General features: G+C 39.1%; 1 protein-coding gene across 1 annotated transcript in view; it reads left to right on the plus strand.

Annotated features, from left to right (window-relative positions):
- MPHOSPH8 (M-phase phosphoprotein 8) overlaps positions 1 to 23,872 on the plus strand; it is a 166,923-nt gene that overhangs the window by 85,590 nt on the left and 57,461 nt on the right. Inside the window, exons 6-7 of the mRNA XM_007958569.1 lie at positions 5,767 to 5,892; positions 5,972 to 6,060. Coding sequence (XP_007956760.1) covers positions 5,767 to 5,892; positions 5,972 to 6,060 — 215 coding nt within the window. The remainder of the gene's footprint in view (positions 1 to 5,766; positions 5,893 to 5,971; positions 6,061 to 23,872) is intronic.

The following is a 23,872-nucleotide window of genomic DNA, read 5'->3' on the forward strand; positions in this document are numbered from 1 at the left end:
TATGTATATGTATATATGTATATGTGTATATATATATCTGTATCTATATATCTGTTCTTGTCTTGTAAAAGTGTGATCATACAATATTTGTTCTTTTCTGATTGATGTATCTCATTCAGCATAATATCCTTCAGATTCATCCACGTTATTTCAAGTACTCATCATCTTTTTTTGTGGCTGTGTAGTATTCCAGTATAGATATTTATCACAATTTGTTTCTCCATTCAGCCATTGATGGGCACTTAGGTTCTTTCCATCATTTTGTTATGTGTATAATGGTATAATAAACATAAGTCTACATATGTGTATTTGTGTCATTGCTATTAGTTCTCTAGGTTGTATACCTAGAAGTGAAATTGCTCTGTCATAAGGTGTTTCAATTTCTAATTATCTCAAGAAGTGCTATACTGTTTCTGGCAGTGGTTGTACCATTTTACAATCCCAACAGCAGTAGGTAAGGGGTAATACATCTTTAGTAATGGTGAAACATTAGAATTATTTCATTTATAATCAGGAACAATACAAAGGTCCCTTTTATCACCACGTTTATTCAACATTTTACTAAGGTCTAGTGAGCACAGTAAAGAAAAATTAAAGATGTAAACATTGAAAAGGAAGAAAACAGAAGCTTATTGTCAGATGGTATCATCTGTGTAGAAAACCCAAAGGAATATATGAATAAACTTTTAGAAATATTAAGAGTTTAGCAAGATGAATGGATATAAGTTGGTGTTACAAAAATAAATTATATTTCTATACAGTAGTAACAAATCCACCACTCATCTGTCATTTTGTTGTACTATGGTATCTTGCATTTTACTATGACACTGGAGGCTATGAAATACTGGCAGTGTCACCCATGGTAGACAAGTTTCAATGGAGTTTCCAGTCTAAGACAGACTCAGAAGTAGGAAAGGGCCATCTGCTTCTCAAAGAATTGACTAGTGGAAACGTTACGAATAGCAGTGAAACAATGTCTTGATATATTACTGGAAAACATTGAATAACCCTGAAATATCGTGCAATATAGTGCAGAAGATAAGCCCCTCAGGTCAGAAGGCACTCAGAATATGATTGCCTCCTCAGAGTAAAGCCGACCTTAATGACGTGGATGGAGTAAAGCTTTTGGGATCTCCATTTGCAAACATGGCATGACTCAAAATGGGAAGAAACAGCTGCAAACATCCATTAATAATTGGAACTTTCAATGTACTAAGGATGAATCTAGGAAAATTGGAAATTGTCAAAAATGAAATGGAATGCATAAAGATCACTATGCTAGGCATTAGTGAGCTGAAATGGACTGGTTTGGGGCATTCTGAATCAGACAACCATATGATCTACTATGTTGGGAATGACAAATTGAAGAGGTATGATATGGCATTCATCACCACAAAGCATGTTTCACGATCTATCCTGAAGTACAGTGCTGTCAGTGATAGGATAATATCCATAAGCCTACAAGGAAGACCAGTTAATCCTACTGTTATTCAAATTTATGCACCAACCACTAAAGCCAAAGACGACAAAATTGAAGATTTTTACCAACTTCTGCAGTCTGAAATTGAGCGAGCATGCAATCAAGATATGTTGATGATTGCTGGTGTTTGAAATGCAGAAGTTGGGAAGAAAGACTCACCAGTAGTTAGAAAATAAGGCCTGGTGATAGAAATAATGCTAGAGATCACATGGTAGAATTTTGCAAGAGCAGTGACTTATTTCAAATACCTTTGTCAACAACGTAAACAGCAGCTATACATCTGGACTTCACCAGGTGGAATATACACAAATCAGATTGACTACATTTGTGGTAAGAGACAATGAAGAAGCTCAATATCTTCAGCCAAAATAAGGCCAGGAGCTGACTGTTGAACAAACCATCAGTTGCTCCTATACAAATTGATGTTGAAGCTGAAGATAATTAAAACAAGTCCACGAAAGCCAAAATATGGCCTTGGTTTTATCCTACCTGAGTTTAGAGACTGTCTGAATAATAGATTTTACACATTGAACAACAGTGAATGGAAACCAGGTGAGTTGTGGGATGACATGAAGAGTATCATTCATGAAGAAAGCAAAAGGTTATTAAAAATACAGGAAAAGGAAGAAAAGACCAAAATGGATGTCACAAGAGACTGTTAAAGGAAGAATAGCTAAAGCAAATGGAGGAAATGACAAGATAAAAGAGCTGAACAGAAGATTTCAAAGAGCAGCTTCAGAAGACAGAGTCAGTTATTATAATGAAATGTGTAAATACCTGGAATTAGAAAACCAAAAGGGAAGAACGTGCTCATCATTCCTCAAGCTGAAAGAACTGAAGAAAAAATCCAAGGCTGAAAGGTTCCATAGGCAAAATATTGAATGATGCAGGAAACATCAAAAGAAGATGAAAGGAATATACAAGTCAATGTACCAAAAAGAATTGGTCAGTATTCGTCCATTTCAGGAGGTGACATATTTTCAAGAACTGATGGTTTGGAAGGAAGAAGTTGAAGCTGCACTGAATGAATTGGTGAAAAACAAGGTTCCAGGAATTGAGGTAATACCCATTGAGATGTTTCAGCAAACTGATGCTGCACTAGAGGCATTTACTCTTCTGTGCCAAGAAATTTGGAAGACTGCTACCTGGCCAGCTGAATGGAATAAATCCATATTTGTACTCATTCCAAAGAAAGGTGATCCCCACAAAATGTGGAAATTATCAACAATATCATTAATATCAGGAGCTCTGGTAGCATAGTGCCTAAGACACTTGACTGCTAACCAGAAGGCTGGCGGTTCAAACCCACCAGCCACTCCTCGGAAGGAAGATGGGGCAATCTACTTCCGTAGTGATACTGCCTCGGAAACCCAAGGAGGCGTCGCCATGAGTCGGGTTCGACTTGACGGCACATAACAACAACAACAACATCATTAATATCACGTGCAAGTAAAATCTTGCTGAAGATAATTTAAAAATGGTTACAGCAATATATTGACAGGGAACTTCTAGAAATGCACACTGGATTCAGGACATGGTATGAGGGATATCATTGCTGATACCAAATGGATCTTGGCTGAAAGTAAAATATAGCAGAAATCTGTGTTTGGATGATGCACATGCATTCAACTCTGTGACTCTTAACAAATTATGGATAAAATTTCAAAGAAGGGGAATTCCGTAACACTTAAATGTGCTCATGAGGAACTTGTGCAAAGACCAAGAGGCTGTCATTCGAATGGACAACTGGACTAGTAAACAACTTCATGATAAATAGAGAAAAGATTGAAGTTGTCAGAGACTTCATATTGCTTGGTTTCACGGTCACCAGCAATGGAAGCAATAGTCAGTAAATCAGACATGTTACACTGGGCAAACCTGCTGCAAAATACCTCTTTCAAGTGCTGAAAAGCAAAGATAATGCCTTGAAGACTAAGGTGTGCCCAACCCAATCCATGGTATTTTCAGTCACCTCATATTCATTGGAAAGCTGGACAAACTTAAGGAAGACTTAAGAAGAATTGATGCTTTTGAGTTGTGGTGTTGGCAAAGAATACTAAAAGTACCATGGACTGCTAAAAGAACTAACAAATCTGTCCTGGAAGAAGTAGAGCTGGAATGATCTTTGGAAGTGAGAATGGCCAGACTTTGTCTCACCTACTTTGGTCATGTTATCAGAAAGGGAGAAATATATCGTGCTTTGTAAAGTGGAGGGTCACTGAAAAAGGGGAAGGCCCTCAATGAGATGAATTGACTCAGTGACTGCAACAATGGGCTCAGCTGTAGCAAGAATCGTGAGGCTGATGCAAGACTGGACAGTGTTTCTTTCTATTGTGCGTAGGGTCGCTATGAGTCAGAGGTCACTCGACAGCACCTAACAGCAACAACAATAACAGCAATAGTAACAAATAAATAGTAAGTGAAATTTTTAAGAGATAAAATTTACAATAGCATTAAATTTTAAATATTTCTAAGAACATTGCTCATAATAGATACACAAAGCTTGTATAGAGGATATTGTTTAAATTTCTTGAAAGTTATTTTTATATACCATTTTTTTATTATTACGAACACTAAATTGTAAATTTGTCATTTTTCTTCCTATGGGTTTAGAACACCACTACCTTGTTGTTATGTGCCATCGAGTCGGACCCGATTCATAGCAACCCCTCCTTGTGTTTCCGAGGCAGAATCACTAGGGAAGTAGATTGCCCCATCTTCCTTCTGAGGAGTGGCTGGTGGGTTTGAACCGCCATCCTTCTGGTTAGCAGTCAAGTGCCTTAGGCACTATGCTACCAGAGAACACCACTACAGTTACAGTCAAAATCCCACCATATTTTTTCATGGTATCCATTCTAAAATTTACATGGAAGACTAAAGAAAAGCCAAGACACAACTCAAACTTTTAAATGAGAGTTTAGGGGGAAGTGAGTTTATATTAAAGATACATGTCTAATTTTTAAAATTAAAAAAAAAGTAAAAACTCATGCAGAGGTAAAATCAGATACTTGATATGAATGAACATAGGATTTTGAACCAGATTGCTTCATTACAGACAGAAAAATCTAAGCTATGGCATAGCACTTTCCAAAAGCTGTAGTTGCTCTGTGCCTCTCTCTTACTTAACAATAATCCTATAAATTGGATTCAGTGCATGTGAATATTCCCTACCTTCCTTCCATAATCTTTCCATGGTACTGACACATTGCCTTCCCATAATTGGTGACACTGTGGCATTATGGGGGAGCACTCCAGCTGTGGAGTCAGTTACATCCGACTGCAGGCACCAGCAGTGTGTCTCTTAGAGAATCAGAACCTCTCTGTCCTCATCTGTAAAGTGCATCCTTCTTTTGGGTCATTTTATTTATTTATTTATTTATTTTGCATCCCCTAATGCAAATTGGGAGGGGGAGAACTCTTTATTGTTATTTGGGTGAAAATTTACAGAGCAAATTGATTTCCTATTCCACAGTTCCTACACATTTTGATTTGTAACTTTGATTGAAGTGTCTGGGTTTAGGATCTTTAAAACCATTAGGGTAAAATAATAAACAAAAGGGAAACTGCTTTCCCTTTAGAAAAAACACACCATAAACATCTTATGGAACCATGGATATTCCTTGAGTGGATAAACTTTAAGCAACACATACCTGTACTCCCAAATGACTTCTACTCAATTCTCACTTATTGATTGTACTGGTTATCAGAAGTGAAGATACCCATTCACGGTGTTAATGAGCCCATGGATCAGACAGGCAAGGGAGGAAACTAGTACTTTTTATAAAGTGTGGTTGGTGAAGTAGAGCTCAAAGTGCTGTAGGAACATGGGAGTGGGGTGGGGTTACCCAGCATCAGCAGTCAGTGACTGTTTGGTTTACAAATATAGAGTCACTTTACCTATGTAGATGGTTGGAAGCAGTGTATATGCAAGAATGGTCAAAGAAAGAAAAAGTAATGAGAGAATTACTTAAGTTTTTCTCTCTACATCTCTGATTTCTCCTTTCCCTTGAGCTATGTAGTCATGTGCTTACAATTCTTATTTCACTGTTTTACAGTTGTAGGTTACCTATTCATCTTTATGCCTTCGAAGTTTTAATACTGAAATGTGGATAGGTCCTGTTACTTCTAAAGGAAATCAGGAATTTTATCAAAGAAGAGACTTGGTTATAAAATAATCTATTTAAAAAGTATATATAAAGTGTTGGTTAAGACAGCACAAATTTAATACCACAATAGATACTGTAATCCAGAAAAATGTATCTTAATAAGATTCTTTGATGTTCCAGATGGCAGGCAACAAATTTTGAGTTTGGGCATGGACTTGCAGTTGGAATGGATGAAACTAGAAGATTTTCAGAAGCATCTTGATGGAGAAGATGAGAATTTTGCTACAGCAGACGCAATTCCAAGTAGTGAGTGGTTTTGGAATTAAAAGAATTCTTTTGATGACTCTAGATATATAAAGTTAATTTGTCTTTTGTTTCATTTTAGATTTATTGAGGGATGCTGTGAAAAATGGGGACTATATTACTGTAAAGGTTGCACTGAATTCAAGTGAAGAATATAACCTGGACCAAGAGGTAATATGTCTTTGAATAATCTCATGAAAGAAACTTGGAAAATACCTCTTTTAAACAAATTCCATTTGATTTTTCTTCTCTTTCCTTTTTTTTCAATTACAAAGGTAAGGTACATTCATTTTATAAAATTCAAGCATTATAGAAGTATATAATGTAGAAAATTTTAGTTCTTGAAATTCCAGCACCCCAAAAATTACCAGCTGGTTGGGTTATTATTTATCTTTGACTTTATCTGTTGTTTAAATCTCTACTAGTTTGAAAATAAAATCGTACCTCTTTATTTTTATTTGATTACTTGTGTTTCTTTGGAGCTTGCCTATTTATAGCAATTACCCATCTGTCTTAGTTATCTAGTGCTGCTATAACAGAAATAACACAAGTGGATGGGTTTACTAAACAAATGTATTTTTTCACAGTTTAGGAGGCTAGAAGTTTGAATTCAGAGTGTTGACTCTAGAGGGAGGCTATCAGCTCTGTGGAAGATCCTTGTCTTTCGCTTCAACATCCTGGTTCCTTGGATATCTCCATGTGTCTTGCCATCTGTCATTCCCCATCTCTGCTCTGCTCTCTTATTTCATCTCTTTTATATATCAGAAGAGATTGATTCAAATTGAGTGTTATATACTAATCTTACTTCATTAACATAACAAACCAGCCCATTCCCAAATGGGATTATAACCATAGGCATAGAAGTTAGGATTTACAATACATATTTTTGGGAGACATAATTCAATCAATAACACCATCTTTCTGTTGCTACTGGAGTTTTTTTCACAAGAATTTGTGGAAGATTTTTAATACAGAAATGTATTACTTTTCAGTTTTTGTTTGTGTTTTCTTCTTTTATTGCATAGAGGATTTTTATTCTTAGTTATTAATATTATTGATTTTCTGTTTTGCGGCTTTTATAGTATAGCTTTTAATCTGTCTTGATGAGAATAAATTTTTATATTTCATCTATTAGGTTTGGGAGCTCTGGTAGCATAGTGCCTAAGGCACTCGACTGCTAACCAAAAGGCTGGCGGTTCAAACCCACCAGCCATTCCTCGGAAGGAAGACAGGGCAATCTACTTTTGTAGTGATACTGTCTCGGAAACCCAAGGAGGGTTCGCTATGAGTCGGGTACGACTCTACAGCACATAACAACAACAACGATATTAGGTTTAGTTGTGGATTTTTTAGGTTTAACCTTGGAACTGTAGGTCCTAACAAGATACTGGGATTTTTACTAAAATTGTTTAAAATATATAAAAGTTATTTAAAATACAAAATACATAATTTGGCTGAGAGTTGACATTTCTACATTTTGAGTCATTACATGTAGGAATGCAGTAACTCTACATTCATTCAGCTGTGCAATTATGCACTTAGGCAAGATTTTATGAGTTCTTTTCATCTAGGTCTTGCTCATTTTCTAGACTTTCTTCCTACGTATTTTATAACTTTTTCCTCCTCCTCCTCACCAACACTTGTTATTTCCTTTTCTTTTGTTTATGATAGGTACTGCCAAACCCAAAACCAAACCTACTGCCATCAGGTCAATTCTTACTCATAACGCCCCTATCGGACAGAGTAGAACTGCACCATAGGGTTTCAAAGGCTTTAAATCTTTACAGAAACAGACTGCCTCATTTGTTTCTTGTGGAGCAGCTGGTGGGTTCAAATGCCAGCTTTCAACCAATGCTTTAATCACAGCCCCACTAGGGCTCCTTAGTAGCCATCCTAGTGGGTATTTATGTGGTATCATTGTGGTTTTGATATGCATCTTCCTAATGACTAATGAAGTGCCTTTTGGCCATTTGTATATTCTTTTTAATTGGGTTGTTTGTCTTTTTGTTGTTCAGTTGTGGTAGTTCTTTATAAGTTCTGAATATTAAACAGATACATGATCCCAAATATTTTCACCCCATCTTTTTGTTGTTTCTTCACATTGCTGATTGTCAAAGGGCCAAGGAGGCCACATCTTCTGACCTCCTCTAACCCCACAAGAGGAAGACAGAAACACCATCAGTAGCCCAAGGACTATACCTGTGAGGCTAGACATGCTACCTCCCTCCAGCGCATTCAAAAACCCTGACACCACCCGTTCCTCCTACAGCACCCACCACCTCTCTGCTGGGTTTGTTAATTTGCTGCAGTGACCACACACAACTCATAGATTATGGAGTTTATTAGGGAAGCAATAGGCTACAATTCAAGTTTAGGAACACACTCAGTCTCTCAGCAGTGCGTGTTTCTTGGTGTCTCTCAGCAGTGTGTCACTTGAGGTGTCTCTCACCAGTGAGTGTCCCTTGCATCTCTCTCAGCAATGTGTGTCTCTCACGTCTCTCAGCTGGCAGTGAGAGATTCCTTCTGCCTCTTGGAGGGCTCCTTTTGAGCCTGGCAGAGGGGCCAAACTAACCAATCCCAATATCAGAATTCTATACACCTGAGAGAGTGAGAGAGTGAGAGAGAGAGAACTTCCCAGAAGATTGCTTTGTGCTGCTGTCAACAGAAATACCCCAGGTGGATAACTTTAACAGTCAGGAGCTACTCGGTTGCTCATGGCAAATTCCACCACAGAGTTTACAAAGACTTATGACTAGAAAAGCCACACTATGTGATTTATTACACTGCATTGATAAACACTTCTGATTCATAAATGTTCTCAATTAATTAGATACAAGTCTATCTATTTTTTCTTTTGTTGTTCATGCTTTGGGTGTCATATTTAAAAATATATCATCATTATTCAAGGAAGATGGCATCATACAGATAGCCCTCACATTAAGTCCTACTTCCAACTGAGATTCCAAGTAACTAGGTAAAGCAGATACAAATAATGATACTGGAGTTTTGAGCAACTAAGGAGAAGATAAAGTATTAAATTCAGTGAAGACAAAGAGAACATATTAAATGACTGGGAAAAATAAATTATCCTGCCTAGCCAGTGAAGATTGAAACAGCAGAGGGAAGTCATTGGAAATGCAAAAGACCTCGTGGAGGAGTAAAGGAAGGTGTTAGGAAAAACGTCACAGAACCCACAGGCATTGGGGAATCAGTAGCCACACTGGGAGGTTTTCAAGGTGATCTGGGGGTCTGAGTGAGAACAATAATCTTACTGGGAAACAGATCAAGACCTCCTTGAGCCTGGGCTGGCACAGAGTCCAGAAAGGAGTAGAAAAAAGGGAGAAACTTACTCTGAGTATGTGGAGCCACAGAGTAGGTCTGTGTACTGGGATTTTATGGCTTGTTGATCCATGCAGAAAATAGAGGCCCTTCATCCTGTAGGGCATCTGTTGGTTTTAAATTGTGGGTCTTTGATTGCCAGCAGGATGTCACTATCAGCAGACAGTTGCAGAAGGAACCAGACTGCCCTGCTTTTACCTGCATCACTGACTAAATTATCTTGCTTCAAACACAAAAACTTCTTCTATCTTTCTGTACTGGGGTTTGCTTCTGGTGCCTTTTTGTTCCCCCTTTTTTCCCCTGCCTCGTCCAATGGGAGGAACACATTAAACCTCCACTAGGCAAACGGAGCTATTACACTGAACACCTTACCCAATAGACAGATAAAAACAATAGCTCCTGTGCCACAGGAGCCACAAGACAGTGGACAACACCTGCTCATCCTAACTCTAAATCCTCTTCACACTGAACAGAGACCTGAATCCACGTCCTCATCAGTGATTCTACCAACACAGAGAGAGCTAGAGAGCAACACAGTACAACCTAGTTAATAACAAAAGAAGTAAACCTGATTCACACTTTCAGATATTGTAAAACATAAAATCAAGGTGAAACAAACCAATATATAACTAACAATTAAAGACAACAACTTCAAAATGTCCAGGAAACAAAAGCCAACCTCAAATCAAACAAACAAAAAAGAAAACTGAAATAAAAGGAGCTCTGGTAGCATAGTGCCTAAGGTGCTTAACTGCTGACTAGAAGGCTGGCAATTCAAACCTACCAGCCACACCTCAGAAGGAAGGTTGGGCAGTCTACTTCCATAGTGATACTGCCTCAGAAACCCAAGGAGGGGTCTCCATGGGTCAGATCTCGCTCGATGGCACATAACAACAACAATAGAAATAAATAAAGCCTGGGCTAAATAATTATCTGTCGTGAAGAAGAACAAGCAATAGAAGTATCTGAGAAGGAATTCAGAAGGCATCTGCAAGAGCTCAAGGAAACTATAAGCAATGAGAAGAAGATAGTACCCTGGAAGAGTTCAGGAAAATCATTCAAGAACAAAATAACAAGATTAATACACAATTAGAACCTGTACAAAAACAGCAAATAGAACTCCAGAAGATGACATGGAAATAGATAACAGAGTGGAAGGACAAAAGAGTAGATTAGACCTGGCTGAAGAATGCATTTCCCAGCTAGAAGACAAATCCCTTGATGCTAGCCTGTATGAAGAAAAATCAGAACAGTGTTTGAAGAGACCAAGAGAACCTAAGAGTTTTATGGGATGATATGGAAAGAAGCAATGTACGCTTGACTGAAATACCAGAGAAAGAGGAGGCAAAGGAAGAAAGAAAATTGTGGAGGGCTTGCTAAGAAAAAGTTTCCCCCATATCATGAAGGAAGAAAAGATATCTGTCCAAGAAGTTCAACAAACCCCACACAGAATAGATCTCAAGAAAAAGTCACCAAGACATATCATTATCAAAATTTCCATAACCAAAGAAAAAGAATATTGGGAGCAGCTTGGGAAAACCAAAATGTCACCTACAACAGACAACCAATAAGACTAAGTTCTGATTTCTCAGCAGAAACTATGAAAGCAAGAAGGCTATTGTCATTGTTGGTTACCTTTGAGTCATCTCTGACTCATATCTACCCTATGCACAGCAGAACAAAAGACTGTCCAGTCCTGTGCCAGCCTCACAGTTGGTATACCTGAGCTCATTGTTGTAGCCACTATGTCAGTCTATCTCGTTGAGGGCCTTCCCTTTCTTAATTGACTCTATACTTTACCAAGCATGATATCCTCCTCCAGGGAATGGTTCCTTCTGACAACATGACCAATGTAGGTGAGACAAAATCTGGCCATTCTCGCTTCCAAGGAGCATTGTGGCTACACTTCTTCCAGGACAGATTTGTTAGTCCTTTTAGCAGACCATGGTACTCTAAGCGTTCTCCTCCAACACAACTCAAAAAGCATCAACTCTTCTTGGTCTTTCTTATTCATTGTCCAGCAGTTACATGCATATGAGGTAATTGAAAATACCATGGCTTTGGTTAGGCACACCTTAGTCTTTAAGGAGACATCTTTGCTCTTCATCACTTGAAAGAGGTCTTTTGCAGATTTGTCCAATGCAATATATTGTCTGATGTCTTCACTGCTGGTTTCCATTGATTTTGATTATAGAACCAAATGATACAAAGTCCTTGACAACTTCATTCTTTTCTCCATTTATCGTGAAGCTGTTTATTGGACTGGTGGTGAGGATATTTGTTTTCTTTATACTGAGGTGTAATCCATACTGTAGACTATAGACAATATTTTCATCAGTGAATGCTTCGAATCATCCTCACTTTCAGCAAGCAAAGTTGTATCATCTGCAAATCACTTGTTGTTAATGCTTTTTCCTCCAATCCTGATGCCACATTCTTCTTCATATAGTCCAGCCTCTCAGATTATTTTCTCAGCATACAAGTTAAATAAGTATGGTGAAAGGGTATAACCCTGATGCACTCCCTTCCTGATTTTAAACCATGCAGTGTCCCCTTGTTCTGTTCGAATGATAGCCTCCTGATGTATGTACAGGTACCTCATGAATACAATCAAGTGTTCTGGAATTCCCATTCTTCTCAGTATTGTGCATAATTTGTTACAATCCACATAATTGAGTGCTTTTGCATAGTCAATAAAACATAAGTAGACATCTTTCTGGTATTCTTTGCTTTCAGGTAAGATCCCTTTGACATCATTAATTATATCCCTCATTCCACGTCCTCTACTGAATCCAGCTTGCATTTCTAGAAGCTCTTTGTCAATATACTGCTGCATCCATTTTTGAATTACCTTCAGTAAGATTCTCCTTGCATATGATATTAATGATGTTGTTCAATAATTCCACATTCTGTAGGATCACTTTTCTTTGGAATGGGTAAGAAATATGGATCTCTTCCAGTCAGTTGGCCAGGTAGCTGTCTTCCAAATCTCTTGGCATAACCAAGTGAGTGCCTACAGTGGGGCATCCATTTGTTGAAACATCTCAATGGGTATTCCGTCAGTTCCCAGAGTCTTGTTCTTCGCCAGTTCTTCAGTGCAGCTTCAACTTTTTCCTTCAGTATCATTGAGTCTTGATTGTATGATACCTCCTGAAACGGTTGAAGATTGACTAATTGTTCTTGGTACAGTGACTCTGTTGTATTCCTTCCATCTTCTTTTGATGTTTCCTGCACCATTCAATATATTGCCATAGAACCTTTCAGTTTTGCAACTCAAGGATTAAATTTTTTGCTTAGTTCTTTCAGCTTGAGTAGTGTTGAAGTGTTCTTCCTTTTTGGTTTTCTAACTCCAGGTCTTAGCACATTTCATTATAGTAATTGGTTTTGTCTTCTCAAGTTGCTCTTTGAAATCTTCTGTTCAGCTGTTTTATCTTGTCATTTCTTCCATTTGCTTTAGCTACTCTCAATGGTAGTAGATGGTAATCTTCCTCCTCAGAAGGAAGATGGGGCAATCTACTTCCATAGTGATACTGCCTCGGAAACCCAAGGAGGGGTCGCTATGAGTTGGAGCTGACCCGACGGCACATAACAACAACAACAACTCTCAATGACAAGTTTCAGAGTCTCCTCTGACATCCATTTTGGTCTTTTCTTCCTTTCTTATCTTTTTAATGACCTCTTGCTTTCTTCATGGATGTCATCCCACAGTTCTTGATGTCATCTTACAATTCCTCTGGCTTTTGGTCATTGGTGTTCTGTGCATCAAATCTGTTCTCTGAATGGTCTCTAAAATCAGGAGGGATATTATCAAGATCATATTTTGGCTCTCATGGACTTGCTTTCATTGTCTTCATCTTCAACTTGAATGTGAATATGAGCAGTTGATAGTCTGTTCCACAGTCAGTTCCCAGCCTTGTTTTGGCCAAAGATACTGAACTTCTCCATCACCTCTTCCAACAGATGCAGTCAATCTAATTCCTGTGTATTCCACCTGGTGAAGTCCATATGGGTAGCCATCACTTACGTTGTTGAAAAAAGGTATTTGCAATGAATAAGTCATTGGTCTTGCAAAATTCTGTCATGCAATATCCAGCATTATTTCTGTTACCAAGGCCATATTTTCCAACTACTGGTAACTCTTAATATGTTTCCAACTTTTACATGCCAGTCACTAGTGATAATCAACACATCTTGGTTGCATGTTCAGTCAATTTTAGACTACAGAAGTTGGTAGAAATCTTCAGTTTCCTCATCTTTGGCTTTGGTGGTTAGTGCATAGATTTGAATAATAATAATATTAACTGGTCTTCCTTGTAGGTGTATGGATATTATCCTATCACTGACAGCATTGTACTTCAGGACAGATGTTGAACAGTCTTTGTGACGATGAATGCCACATCACCTCTTCAATTTGTCATTCCCAGCATAATAGATCATATGGTTGTCTGATTCAGAATGGCCAAAACCAGTCCATTTCAGCTCACTAATGCCTAGGATATTGATCTTGTTGTGTTTCATTTCATTTTTGACAACTTCCAGTTTTCCTACATTTATACCTCATACATTCCATGTTCCAATTCTTAATGGATGTTTGCATCTGTTTGTACTCACTTTGAGTCATGTCACATCAGCCATTGCAGATCCCAAAAGCTGTACTCTAACTGTGTTGTTATGGTTGTCTCTACTCTGAGGAGTCAGGTATTCCCCCAGTCAAATTTTGAGTGCCTTCCAACCTGATGGGCTTATCTTCGGGCACTATATTGGACACGGTTCCAGGTCTATTCATAAAGTTTTCCACTAATATATCAGATAGTTTTTCACTGCTATTCATCAGGTTTTTACTGGCCAGTTATTTGAGAAGTGAATGGCCTCTTCTTCTGAGTCTGTCTTAGCCCGGAAGCTCTGCTGAAACCTGTCCACCATGGGGATAACCCTGTTGGCAGTTTCCAACAATGCTGACATAGCCTTCCGCCTTACAACAACACGTAAGCCACTATAGGGCCTTACAGTAACACATAAGCAACTATAGCACGACAAACTGAAAGGCAAGATCCTTTCCCTTAGTTGTTCCTAATCCTTCTGAGCCTGCCTACCTTGAGCCCTGGGTTTAAAATGGAGCTGCCCCCAATCGAAAGCAGCACCTGAGTTCCACGCCCACCTGCCTCATGCCCCAGCCTTAGAATAGAGCTGTTCCCATGTGAAAAACAGCCCCCAAACCCCTTGCCTGCCTACCTTGGGTCATGGCCTTAAACTCAAGCCATCTCCAAGGGAAAAGCAGCCCCTCAAGCCCCAGGCCTGCCCACCCTGGCCACTGCCCTTAATAGAGCCAGCACCCCTAAGCCCTGACTTTTCCAGGTTATTTGTGATTTTGGCTCCCTTATTACCTAAATTACTAAAAAAATTCTATATATTTATTCATTTGAAAAATATTTATTAACAGCCTAGAAAGTGGAAGTAAAGCAGAGAACAAAAAAGTACAAAATCCCAGACTTCATGCAACTTGTGTTTTTACTGGGAATATAAATTGGGAGTAGGCACTTACCATATACCAAGCATTTTTCTAAGAGCTCTGCACCTGTTAACCTCTTTTAATCTTCACAACTCCATGATTTAAGGCATATTTTTACTTACCTTTTAAAAATGAGGAAACTGAGGCACTTAGAGATTATTTTTGTCTTAGAGCACAGTTACTTTCTGGTAGTCTGGTTTAAGAGCAATGCAGATGTCACAGCCTACTGGTTAAATGTATAGGCTCTGGAGTTACAGAGATACTTGGTTTATAGTCCCAGTTTATAAATTTGGTAAATTAACCTCTTGAAAACTCATTTCTTCATCTCATCCCCACCTTGGTTGTGAGAGCAAAAATAAACATTGCTCCCCCTACCTCACCGGCCTAAGATCAGAAAGAGGGGGGTGGTCCCAAAGTTCCGAGTACCTTAAGTCAGACTTGGGCAGGACAGGAATGACTGGACGGGGTGGAGAATGAACCAAGGAGCCAGCAGGTAGCACAGGAAGGAGACACACCTGCTGGGGAAGGTGGGCCCAGATCTGGGCCAGGTGAGGGGAGAGGTTTCTCCCCAGTTTCCCAAGTCAGAGCCTGTGGGTTTGGGGAGTGGTCGTCATCCCTCTGGGCATGGCAGACTTGGTGGCTTTGCACTGTCCTGGCCAGGGTCAGCCACCTCCACTAGTAGATCCATGGGGACTTGCTGGTTACTTACCTGCTCTCAAGCCGCACTCACATAAGTTGCTGCAGTTTCTGTTACGACTCAAGGTGGGGGGGGGTGGCAACAAGGCCTGCAGGGCTTTCCCTCCTGCACCTCCTTGTCCTGGGGCACCCATCAGTAGCAACAACAGCCGAGTCAGACTTGGACTTGTTACTTCAGAAGAAGGGAATTCCCGGGCTCCCCACCCCTCAGCCTTACCCTTCACCTCATCTCCTCCCCATCTGCCTGTCTCAATCCTGATTCCACCCCTCCACTCCTCAGCTATGGGATGCTATATATAAAATCTTGAAGGAAAAGAACTGCCAAACAAGAATTACATGTTCTGGTAAACTATCCCTCAAACATGAGGGTGAAATCAAGACATTTCTAGACAAACAGAAATTAAGGGAATTTGTGAAAACTAGGAGCTCTGGTAGCATAGTGGCTAAGGCACTTGACTGCTAACCAGACGGCTGGCGGTTCAAACCCACTAGCCACTCCTCGGAAGGAAGGTTGGGCAATCCTACTTCCGTAGTGATACTGCCTCGGAAACCCAAGGAGGGGTCGCTATGAGTCAGGTCTGACTCAACGGCACATAACAACAACAACAGCAAAGACCAACTCTACAAGAAATGCCAAAGGGAGTCCTTCCAGGAGAGAACCCACAACAGGAAACAACAAATTAAAATCAAGACACTTGATACCACCACTTAGAAACCAAACCAGAAATAGATGCTCAAAATAAGTTCATAAAAATTGTACATAGAGAAATAAGGGAGTGAATCTGCAAATGACACCAACAACAAAGCAAAGCAAATAGAGGGAATAAAAGTTCTTATTACAAAATTTCCAAATGGAGAGGAAGAAAGAACGATGTCTTTATAGAACAGACTGTTCCAAACTTACTGAGGTAAGGATTTACTTCTGGATAATCACAAAGGGAATTAACAAACCTTTTAAGCAAACCCAGAAAGAAGAAAAACACATGGGCTTAGTAAGCATATAACCAACGATAATGAAGAAAAGAAAAAAAAACACTTGCTAACAAAATGAACTCAGCACAGAAAAAACATATGGACCAAGGAAATCACGAACAATACAACAAAAAACTCAAGTAGAATGACAGCAATAATTCCTGCCTGTCACTAATTACACTGAATCAGAATAGCCTAAATGCACCAGTCAAGAGAAAGAGTAGCAGATTGCATAAGAAAAAAAGACCCATAGATATAGTACGTACAAGAAACTAAACTTAGACACAAAGATATACACACATTTAAAATTAAGGAATGGAAAAGAATATATCAAGCTACTGGCTATGAAAAAGAGCATGAGTGGCAATATTTATTTCTGATAAAATAGACTTCAAGGTTGAAAACAGCATAAGGGACAAAGAACACTGTACGATGCTAAAAGGGTCAATTTACCAAGAAGACATCACCATAATAAATATGTACCCACTGAAAATGCTCCAAAATAAATGAAGCAAATATTAATTGAAAGGAAAAATAGCTCTACAATAGTAGTAGGAGACGTTAAGACACCACATTCAAGGAGGGACAACTAGAAAAAAACTAAACAAAGATACAGAATAACTCAACACAAATCAACCAACTTGACCTGATAGACATATACAGAGCAGTCCACCCAGCAAAAGCACAATGCACATTCTTCTCTAGTACACATGGATCATTTCCCAGAACAGATCGTATGTTAGGAAACAAAAGAAGGCTTGATAAATTCAGAAACATTGAAATACTACAAAGCGTCTTCTCAGATAAGAATGCTATAAAATTAGAAATAAATAATAGGAACACCATAGAAAATAAATCAAATATCTGAAAACTGAATAATTCCCTGCTCAAAAACTACTGGGTAACAGAAGAAATAAAAGGTGAAATTAAAAATTCCTAGGAACAAATGAGAAAGAAGATACAACTTGCCAAAACCTTTGGGACACAGTGAAAGCCGTACTCAGAGGTCAAGTGATAGTAGTAAATGCACACTACTAAATCCAAAAAGAGGAAAGAGTCAGAATCAACACTTTAACTCACCAGCTCCAACAATTAGAAAAAGGGCAATAAAAGAAACCTACAGAATCCAGCAATAAGGAAAGAATAAAGATCAGAGAGCATCAATAAGCGAAGAAGACAAGAAAAAAACAATAGAGAAAATTAACAAAATATGAAACTGATTCTTTGCAAAGATTAACAAAATTTACAAACCAATGGCAAATGTAACAAAAGAAAAGAAAGAATATGCATATAACAGAATAATAAAGGAAAAGGGTGACATCACAATAGAACCAACTGAAATAAAAAAGATAATAACAAAATATTATGAAGAGTTGTATTCCAACAGATTTGAGAACCTGGATGAGATGGGCAAGGTTCTAGACTCACAAGACCTACCTAAAGTATCCCAGTCTGAAATATAATACTTCATTATACACACAACAAAAGAAGAAATTGAACAATTCATAAAAAAACTCCCAGCAAAAAAAAAAATGTCCTGTCCCAAATGGCTTCACTGGAGAATTCTACCAAACATTCAGGAAAGAGGTGACACCTATACTGTACTAGTCAAACTATTCCAGAACATATGAAAGATGGAATACTCCCTAATTTATTCCATGAAGCAAGTATAATACTGATACCAAAACCATGTAAGGACACCGTTAAAAAAGAAAACTACAGACCAATATCCCTCATGAATATGGATGCACAAATCTTCAGCAAAATCCTAGCTAACAGAGTCCAACAACCTACCAAAAAAAAAAAATAATACATCTTGACCAAGGGATTCATACCAGGTGCGCAAGGATGATTGAACATCAGAAAAACATCTTTGTAATCCACCACATAAACAAAAGAACCATATGATTCCATCAACAGATGGAGAAAAGGCATTTGATAAAAATCTAACACCCATTCCTATTCAAAATTCTGAGGAAAATAGGAATAGAAGGTAAAATCCTCAACAAAATAAAAGGTATATATGCAAAACCAACAACCAACATTGTTAATGGAGAAAGACTCAAAGCATTTCCCTTGCAAACAGGAACCAGAGATCTTGGCCTCTGTCACTACTTCTATTTAACATTGTATTAGAAGTCCTAACTAGGGCAATAAGGCAAGAAAGAGAAATAAAAGACATCCAGATTGGCAAAGAAGAAGAAAGGTTATCTCTTTGCAGATAATATTATCCTATACATAGAAAATCCAGGAAACTCAGTAGGAAAAAATACTGGAACTAAGAGAGAGGTTCAGCAAAGTGACAGGATACAAGGTCACCATACAAAAATCAGTTGGATTCCTCTACATCAAAAAAGAGGCCTCTGAAAAGGAAATAAGGGGGAAAAAATACCATTTACGATAGGCAACAAAAAGATAAAAATAGGAATAAATCTTACCAAAGACACAAAAGACCTATGCAAAGAATACGTCAAAAGACTCCTACAAGGAACTACAAGGGATCTATATAAATGGAAGAACACGCTTTTTGGTCATGGATGTGAAGAATGAACATTATGAAAATTGTCACTATTACGCGAGGCAATCTACACATCCAATGCAATCCCAATCCAGATTCCATCGACATTTTTTAAGGACATGGAAAAAACAATCACTAATTGCATAAGGAAAGGAGAGAGACCTCAGATATGTAAACCACTGCTGAAGAAGAACAAAGAGGGAGGTCTCACACTCCCGGATCTCAAAACTTGATATACAGCCACAGTAGTCAAAATAGCATGGTACTGTTAAAATGATAGACAGGTAGATCAGTGGAATAGAATTGGAAACCCAGATACAGGCTATCTATGGACAAAAGATCTGTGACAAAGAGCCAAAACCCATTAAATGGGGGAGAGATTGCCTCTTTAACAAATGGTACTGGCAGAATTGGATATCCACTTGCAGGAAAATGAAATAAGACCCATACCTTGCCCCATACTCAAAAACAAACTCAAATTGGAGCAAAGACTTAAGTGTAAAACCAAAAACTATAAAGCTCTTCAAAGATAAGATAGAGGCAAATCTGGGGGCCCTAATCTACCACAAAAATAAACTATCAAGCATAATCCAAAATGCAGAGGCAGCGGAAGAGAAACTAGATGACTTGGACCTTGTGAAAATTAAATTCTTATTAGCATTGAAAGACTTTCCCAAAAGGGTAAAAAAAAGAACCTGCAGATTGGGGGCGGGGGGAACATATGTGATAAGGGACTTATCTCCAAAGTTTATAGAAAACTTCAACACCTCAACACCAAAAAGACAAATGACCATATTAAAAAATGGGCAGGGCACATGAACAAACAATTCACTAAAGAAGATTCTCTGGTGGCCAACAAACACATGAGGAAATACTCACTGTAATGAGCCATTGTTGTTGTAGTTGTTATGTGCCCTTGAGTTGGACCTGACTCATAGCGACCCCTCCTTGAGTTTCGGAGGCAGTATCACTATGGAAGTAGATTGCCCAACCTTCCTTCCCAGGAGTGGCTGGTGGGTTTGAACTGCCAGCCTTCTGGTTAGCAGTGAAGTGCCTTAGGTACTATACTACCAGAGCCATTGTTGTTGTTGTTGTTATTTGCCATCGAGTCGGCCCCGACTCATAGCGACAACTCCTTGGGTTTCCAAGGCAGTATCACTACGGAAGTAGGATTGCCCAACCTTCCTTCCGAGGAGTGGCTGTTGGGTTTGAACCGCCATCCTTCTGGTTAGCAGTCAAGTGCCTTACGCACTATGCTACCAGAGCCATTAGAGAGATGCAAATCAAAACAAAAATGAGTAATCATCTCACTGCATCAGTAATAGCAAAGTTCAACAAGACAGAAAATAACGAATGCTGGCAAAGTTGCAAACAGATTGGAACTCTCATATGCTGTTGTTAGGACTGCAGAATGGTGTAACCATCGTGGAAAAGGGTATGTTGCCTTAAAAAACTTAAAATAGAGATACCATATGATCCAGCAATTCCTTTACTAGGAATATAACCTAAATAGGTGAGAAACAGGACATAACAGACATATGCACACCCATGTTTATTGCACCACAATTCACCATTGCAAAGAGTTGGAAACCACCCAAATGCCCATCAGCAGATGAATGGATCACTGAACTATGGTACATTCATACAATGGGATATTATGCAACATTAAAGAATAATGAAAAATATATCAATCAGCTTACAACATGGATGAATTTGGAGGACATTAAAAAAAAAAAAACATTGCCATCAAGTCGATTAGACTCATAGCAATCCCTTTTGGGGTTTCCAAGGCAGTATCTCTATGGAAGAAGAGTGCCCAACCTTCCTTCCGAGGTGTGGCTGGTGGGTATGAAGTGCCAGCCTTCTGTTTAGCAATCACGCTGAGTGAAATAAGTCCATCGCAGAAGGGCAAATACTGTATTTGCCCATTATTGTAAAAAGTCAAGGAAAGGTTTACTCTGGGAAGGAAATTCACTTTGTTGGTTATTGGGGAAAGGAGAGAGGGGAAAGAAAAATTTCGGCTTAGATGGGGGTCACGTGTTGGTTTGGGTGAGAGGACTGTATGGAAAGAGTCTGACCAGCATGATGACGCTGGGAAAAGAAAAGACATGGAAATGTGCACATAAACTATAAGCAACAGAGGCAAATAATATTATATGCACTTCATTACCACTCACACCAAACACCGGAGTATGGATAAATGCATCGACCTGTGAGAATATCGGGTAGGGGTAGGTGAATAGGAATATACCCTAAACCAAGGATAGATTGGCTGATGATAATCATACATATGCACTTGTGGCCATATAATATGCAGCTATTGATCTCTCGTCTGGAGCGGAGAGTGAAGTAAATCAAAGGCATCTGGTTAGCCCAAGGATAAGATGGACCACGGGGACCTAAGCCATCACAACCCCAAGACCCAGAAGAACTAGATGGTGCACAGCTACAGTGCCAACCACTTAAAAATGGTTTAAAACTGGAGATCCTGGATAGAGTGGGAGGAAAAATGTGGAACAAAATTCAAAAACACAAAAATGACCAGAATTACTGGTTGGACAGAGACTGGTGGAACCCCTGAGATTCTGGCCCTAAGTTACTCTCAGGCCTAGAAATGGACTCACTCCCATTGATTGGTTCTCTGCGCAACAGTAGAACCTGTTGTAGCAGAACTACGTGCAGAACACCTACCCCAGGGTGATGGGCTCACCTACTCTAGGGAGATGCACTCCTTAGATCAATCAGCTGTGAGACATCAGAGGGGCAGCATTCACACAGAGGGAAAACTGGAGACAGAAATACATAGTTGGGAAGGGCTTAGGGAGGGAGTAGTCACAGGGAGGGAAGGGGAGGAGAGATTTTTTATGGTTTGGGATGGTAATCGGGGCTGTGAAATCTTATGTGCATGAACTGTTGAGTGTAAAACAAATTTGCTTTGTAAATTTGTACCTAAAACACAATTAAAAAAACAAAGGAAAAAATGCATTATCAAAAAAATTTCTTTTTGAACATTTACCCTTGTGTTTTTTCCTAAGGATTTTGGTTTTAGTTCTTATATTTAGGTTATTGATCTACTTTGAATTAATTTTTGTATATGATATGTGATGATTAAAGCTGTGTGTCAACTTGGCTGAGCCATGATTCTTAGTGATTTGGCAATTATTTAATGATGTAGCTTGGAAGTTGTGTAGTAATGTAATTTGGCAATTACATAATGATGTGAGTATCTTTTATTTTGCAATATGATGTGACCAACCAAGTAGTTGAAAAGAGAATTTCTTTGGGGGTGTGGCCTGTATCCAGTATATACAGCTCAGTCTTTGGATCCTGCTTCCAGCTCGTCATCCTCTGACCTCTTGTTTCTGGGACATCTACTAGCAGTCATCTGCCTGAGCTGCAGATCTTGGGATTTGGGATTCACCAGCTCTCACAACCCCATAAGCCAATAATGTTCCACTTGTCCTGCCAATTTTGGATTTATTAGCCCTTGCAGCCACATGAGTCAGAAGAAACCTCCAGCCTGAAACACACATTTGGGACTTCTCCGATTCCACTGCTGTGAGGGCCAATTGCTTGACATAAGTCTCTCTATGTATCTTCTCTCTCTCTCTCTGTTCTGGTTACCTACACTCTGACAGGAATATATACCGCAAATGAGATGGTCTTAACAAACAGGAGTTTATTCTTACAATTTGGAGGCATTAAGTCCAAGTTCAAAGTGCCAGGCTCTAGGGGCTGGGTGAAAGCCCCTCAACCTTGAGGTCCAGCTCTCCCTCCTGCTCCTGGCCCACTGGAGCTAGAGGCGTTTCTGCACTCAAGACAGCTGCTGGCTGCTGAGGCTGACAAGCCCCAAGGTTGACAAATAAAAAGGCACAGTCCTGATGTTACCAAACTGCATGTTAGGCCATTAACTTAAGTCCATTGTAAGTCCCAAGGTCAGCAGAGCATAGCAGGCTGCTGAGCAATGACACAGCTGCATGCAGGGTCCAAGCGTGCCATAAGCTAGAGACTATTCCCAAGACTACTTCTTATATACAGGAAGCAGACCACATCCCAAAGGCAGCTACTCAGCTGCTTATGGTAGATCCCACCATGGAGTTGATTGCCAGTCTTCATCATGGGGAATAATTACCACCAGCTGCCCAGCCACTCAACCAGGCCCAGCCAAGTTGACACACAAACATAACCTTCACACTCTGTGTGTGTGTGTGTGTGTGTGTATGCTTCACTTGTTTTTTTCCTCTAGAGAATCAACTCTAGCCATATTCCTCTAGAGAACATGGTGTGAGGTATGGGTCCAACATTATTGTTTTGCAAATGGAGATCCATTTGTCCAGCGCAATGTAATGGACTTGGCACCCTTGTTGAAATTCTGTTGACCACGGATGTATAGATTTATTTCAGTATTCTCTATTCTATTCTTTGGCTTTATCAGTGTGTCCTTATACCAGCACCATACTACTTTGAATACTGTAGCTTTACAGTATATTTTGAAATTGGAAAGTATGAGTTCTCCTACTTTGTTCTTCTTTTTCAAGATCTTTTTGGCTATTTGTGGTTCATTGCAATTCCATAGGAATTTGTGGATCAGTCTTTACTGTCTGCAAATCAGGCTGTTAGAATATTGATAGAGATTATGTTGAATCTATCTTAACAATATTGATTTTGGGGGACTTCTGGCAAGATGGCAGAATAGGTAGAAAAGCTACACAGATTCTCTTCAACAATGAAATGAGAAACCAATTGAAACAGCTACAGAACATAATCCTGGAGCCGTGAGCTTTCAAATAAAGGTTAAAGAAGTAGATTAAATACGAATTAATGAAAGAACACAAAAGAAAGGAGTGAATAAGGAGACAAAGGGAGCTGTGGACTATCAACTATCCTGATGGAATGGCCAGTTTGGACATTTGCAAGTGGTGTTAGGATCTGGGCAGCAATCTAAGAAT

This window comes from Orycteropus afer, unplaced genomic scaffold, assembly GCF_000298275.1.
Source record: "Orycteropus afer afer isolate SDZICR_OR568_19922 unplaced genomic scaffold, OryAfe1.0 scaffold01020, whole genome shotgun sequence".
Lineage (NCBI taxonomy): Eukaryota > Metazoa > Chordata > Mammalia > Tubulidentata > Orycteropodidae > Orycteropus > Orycteropus afer.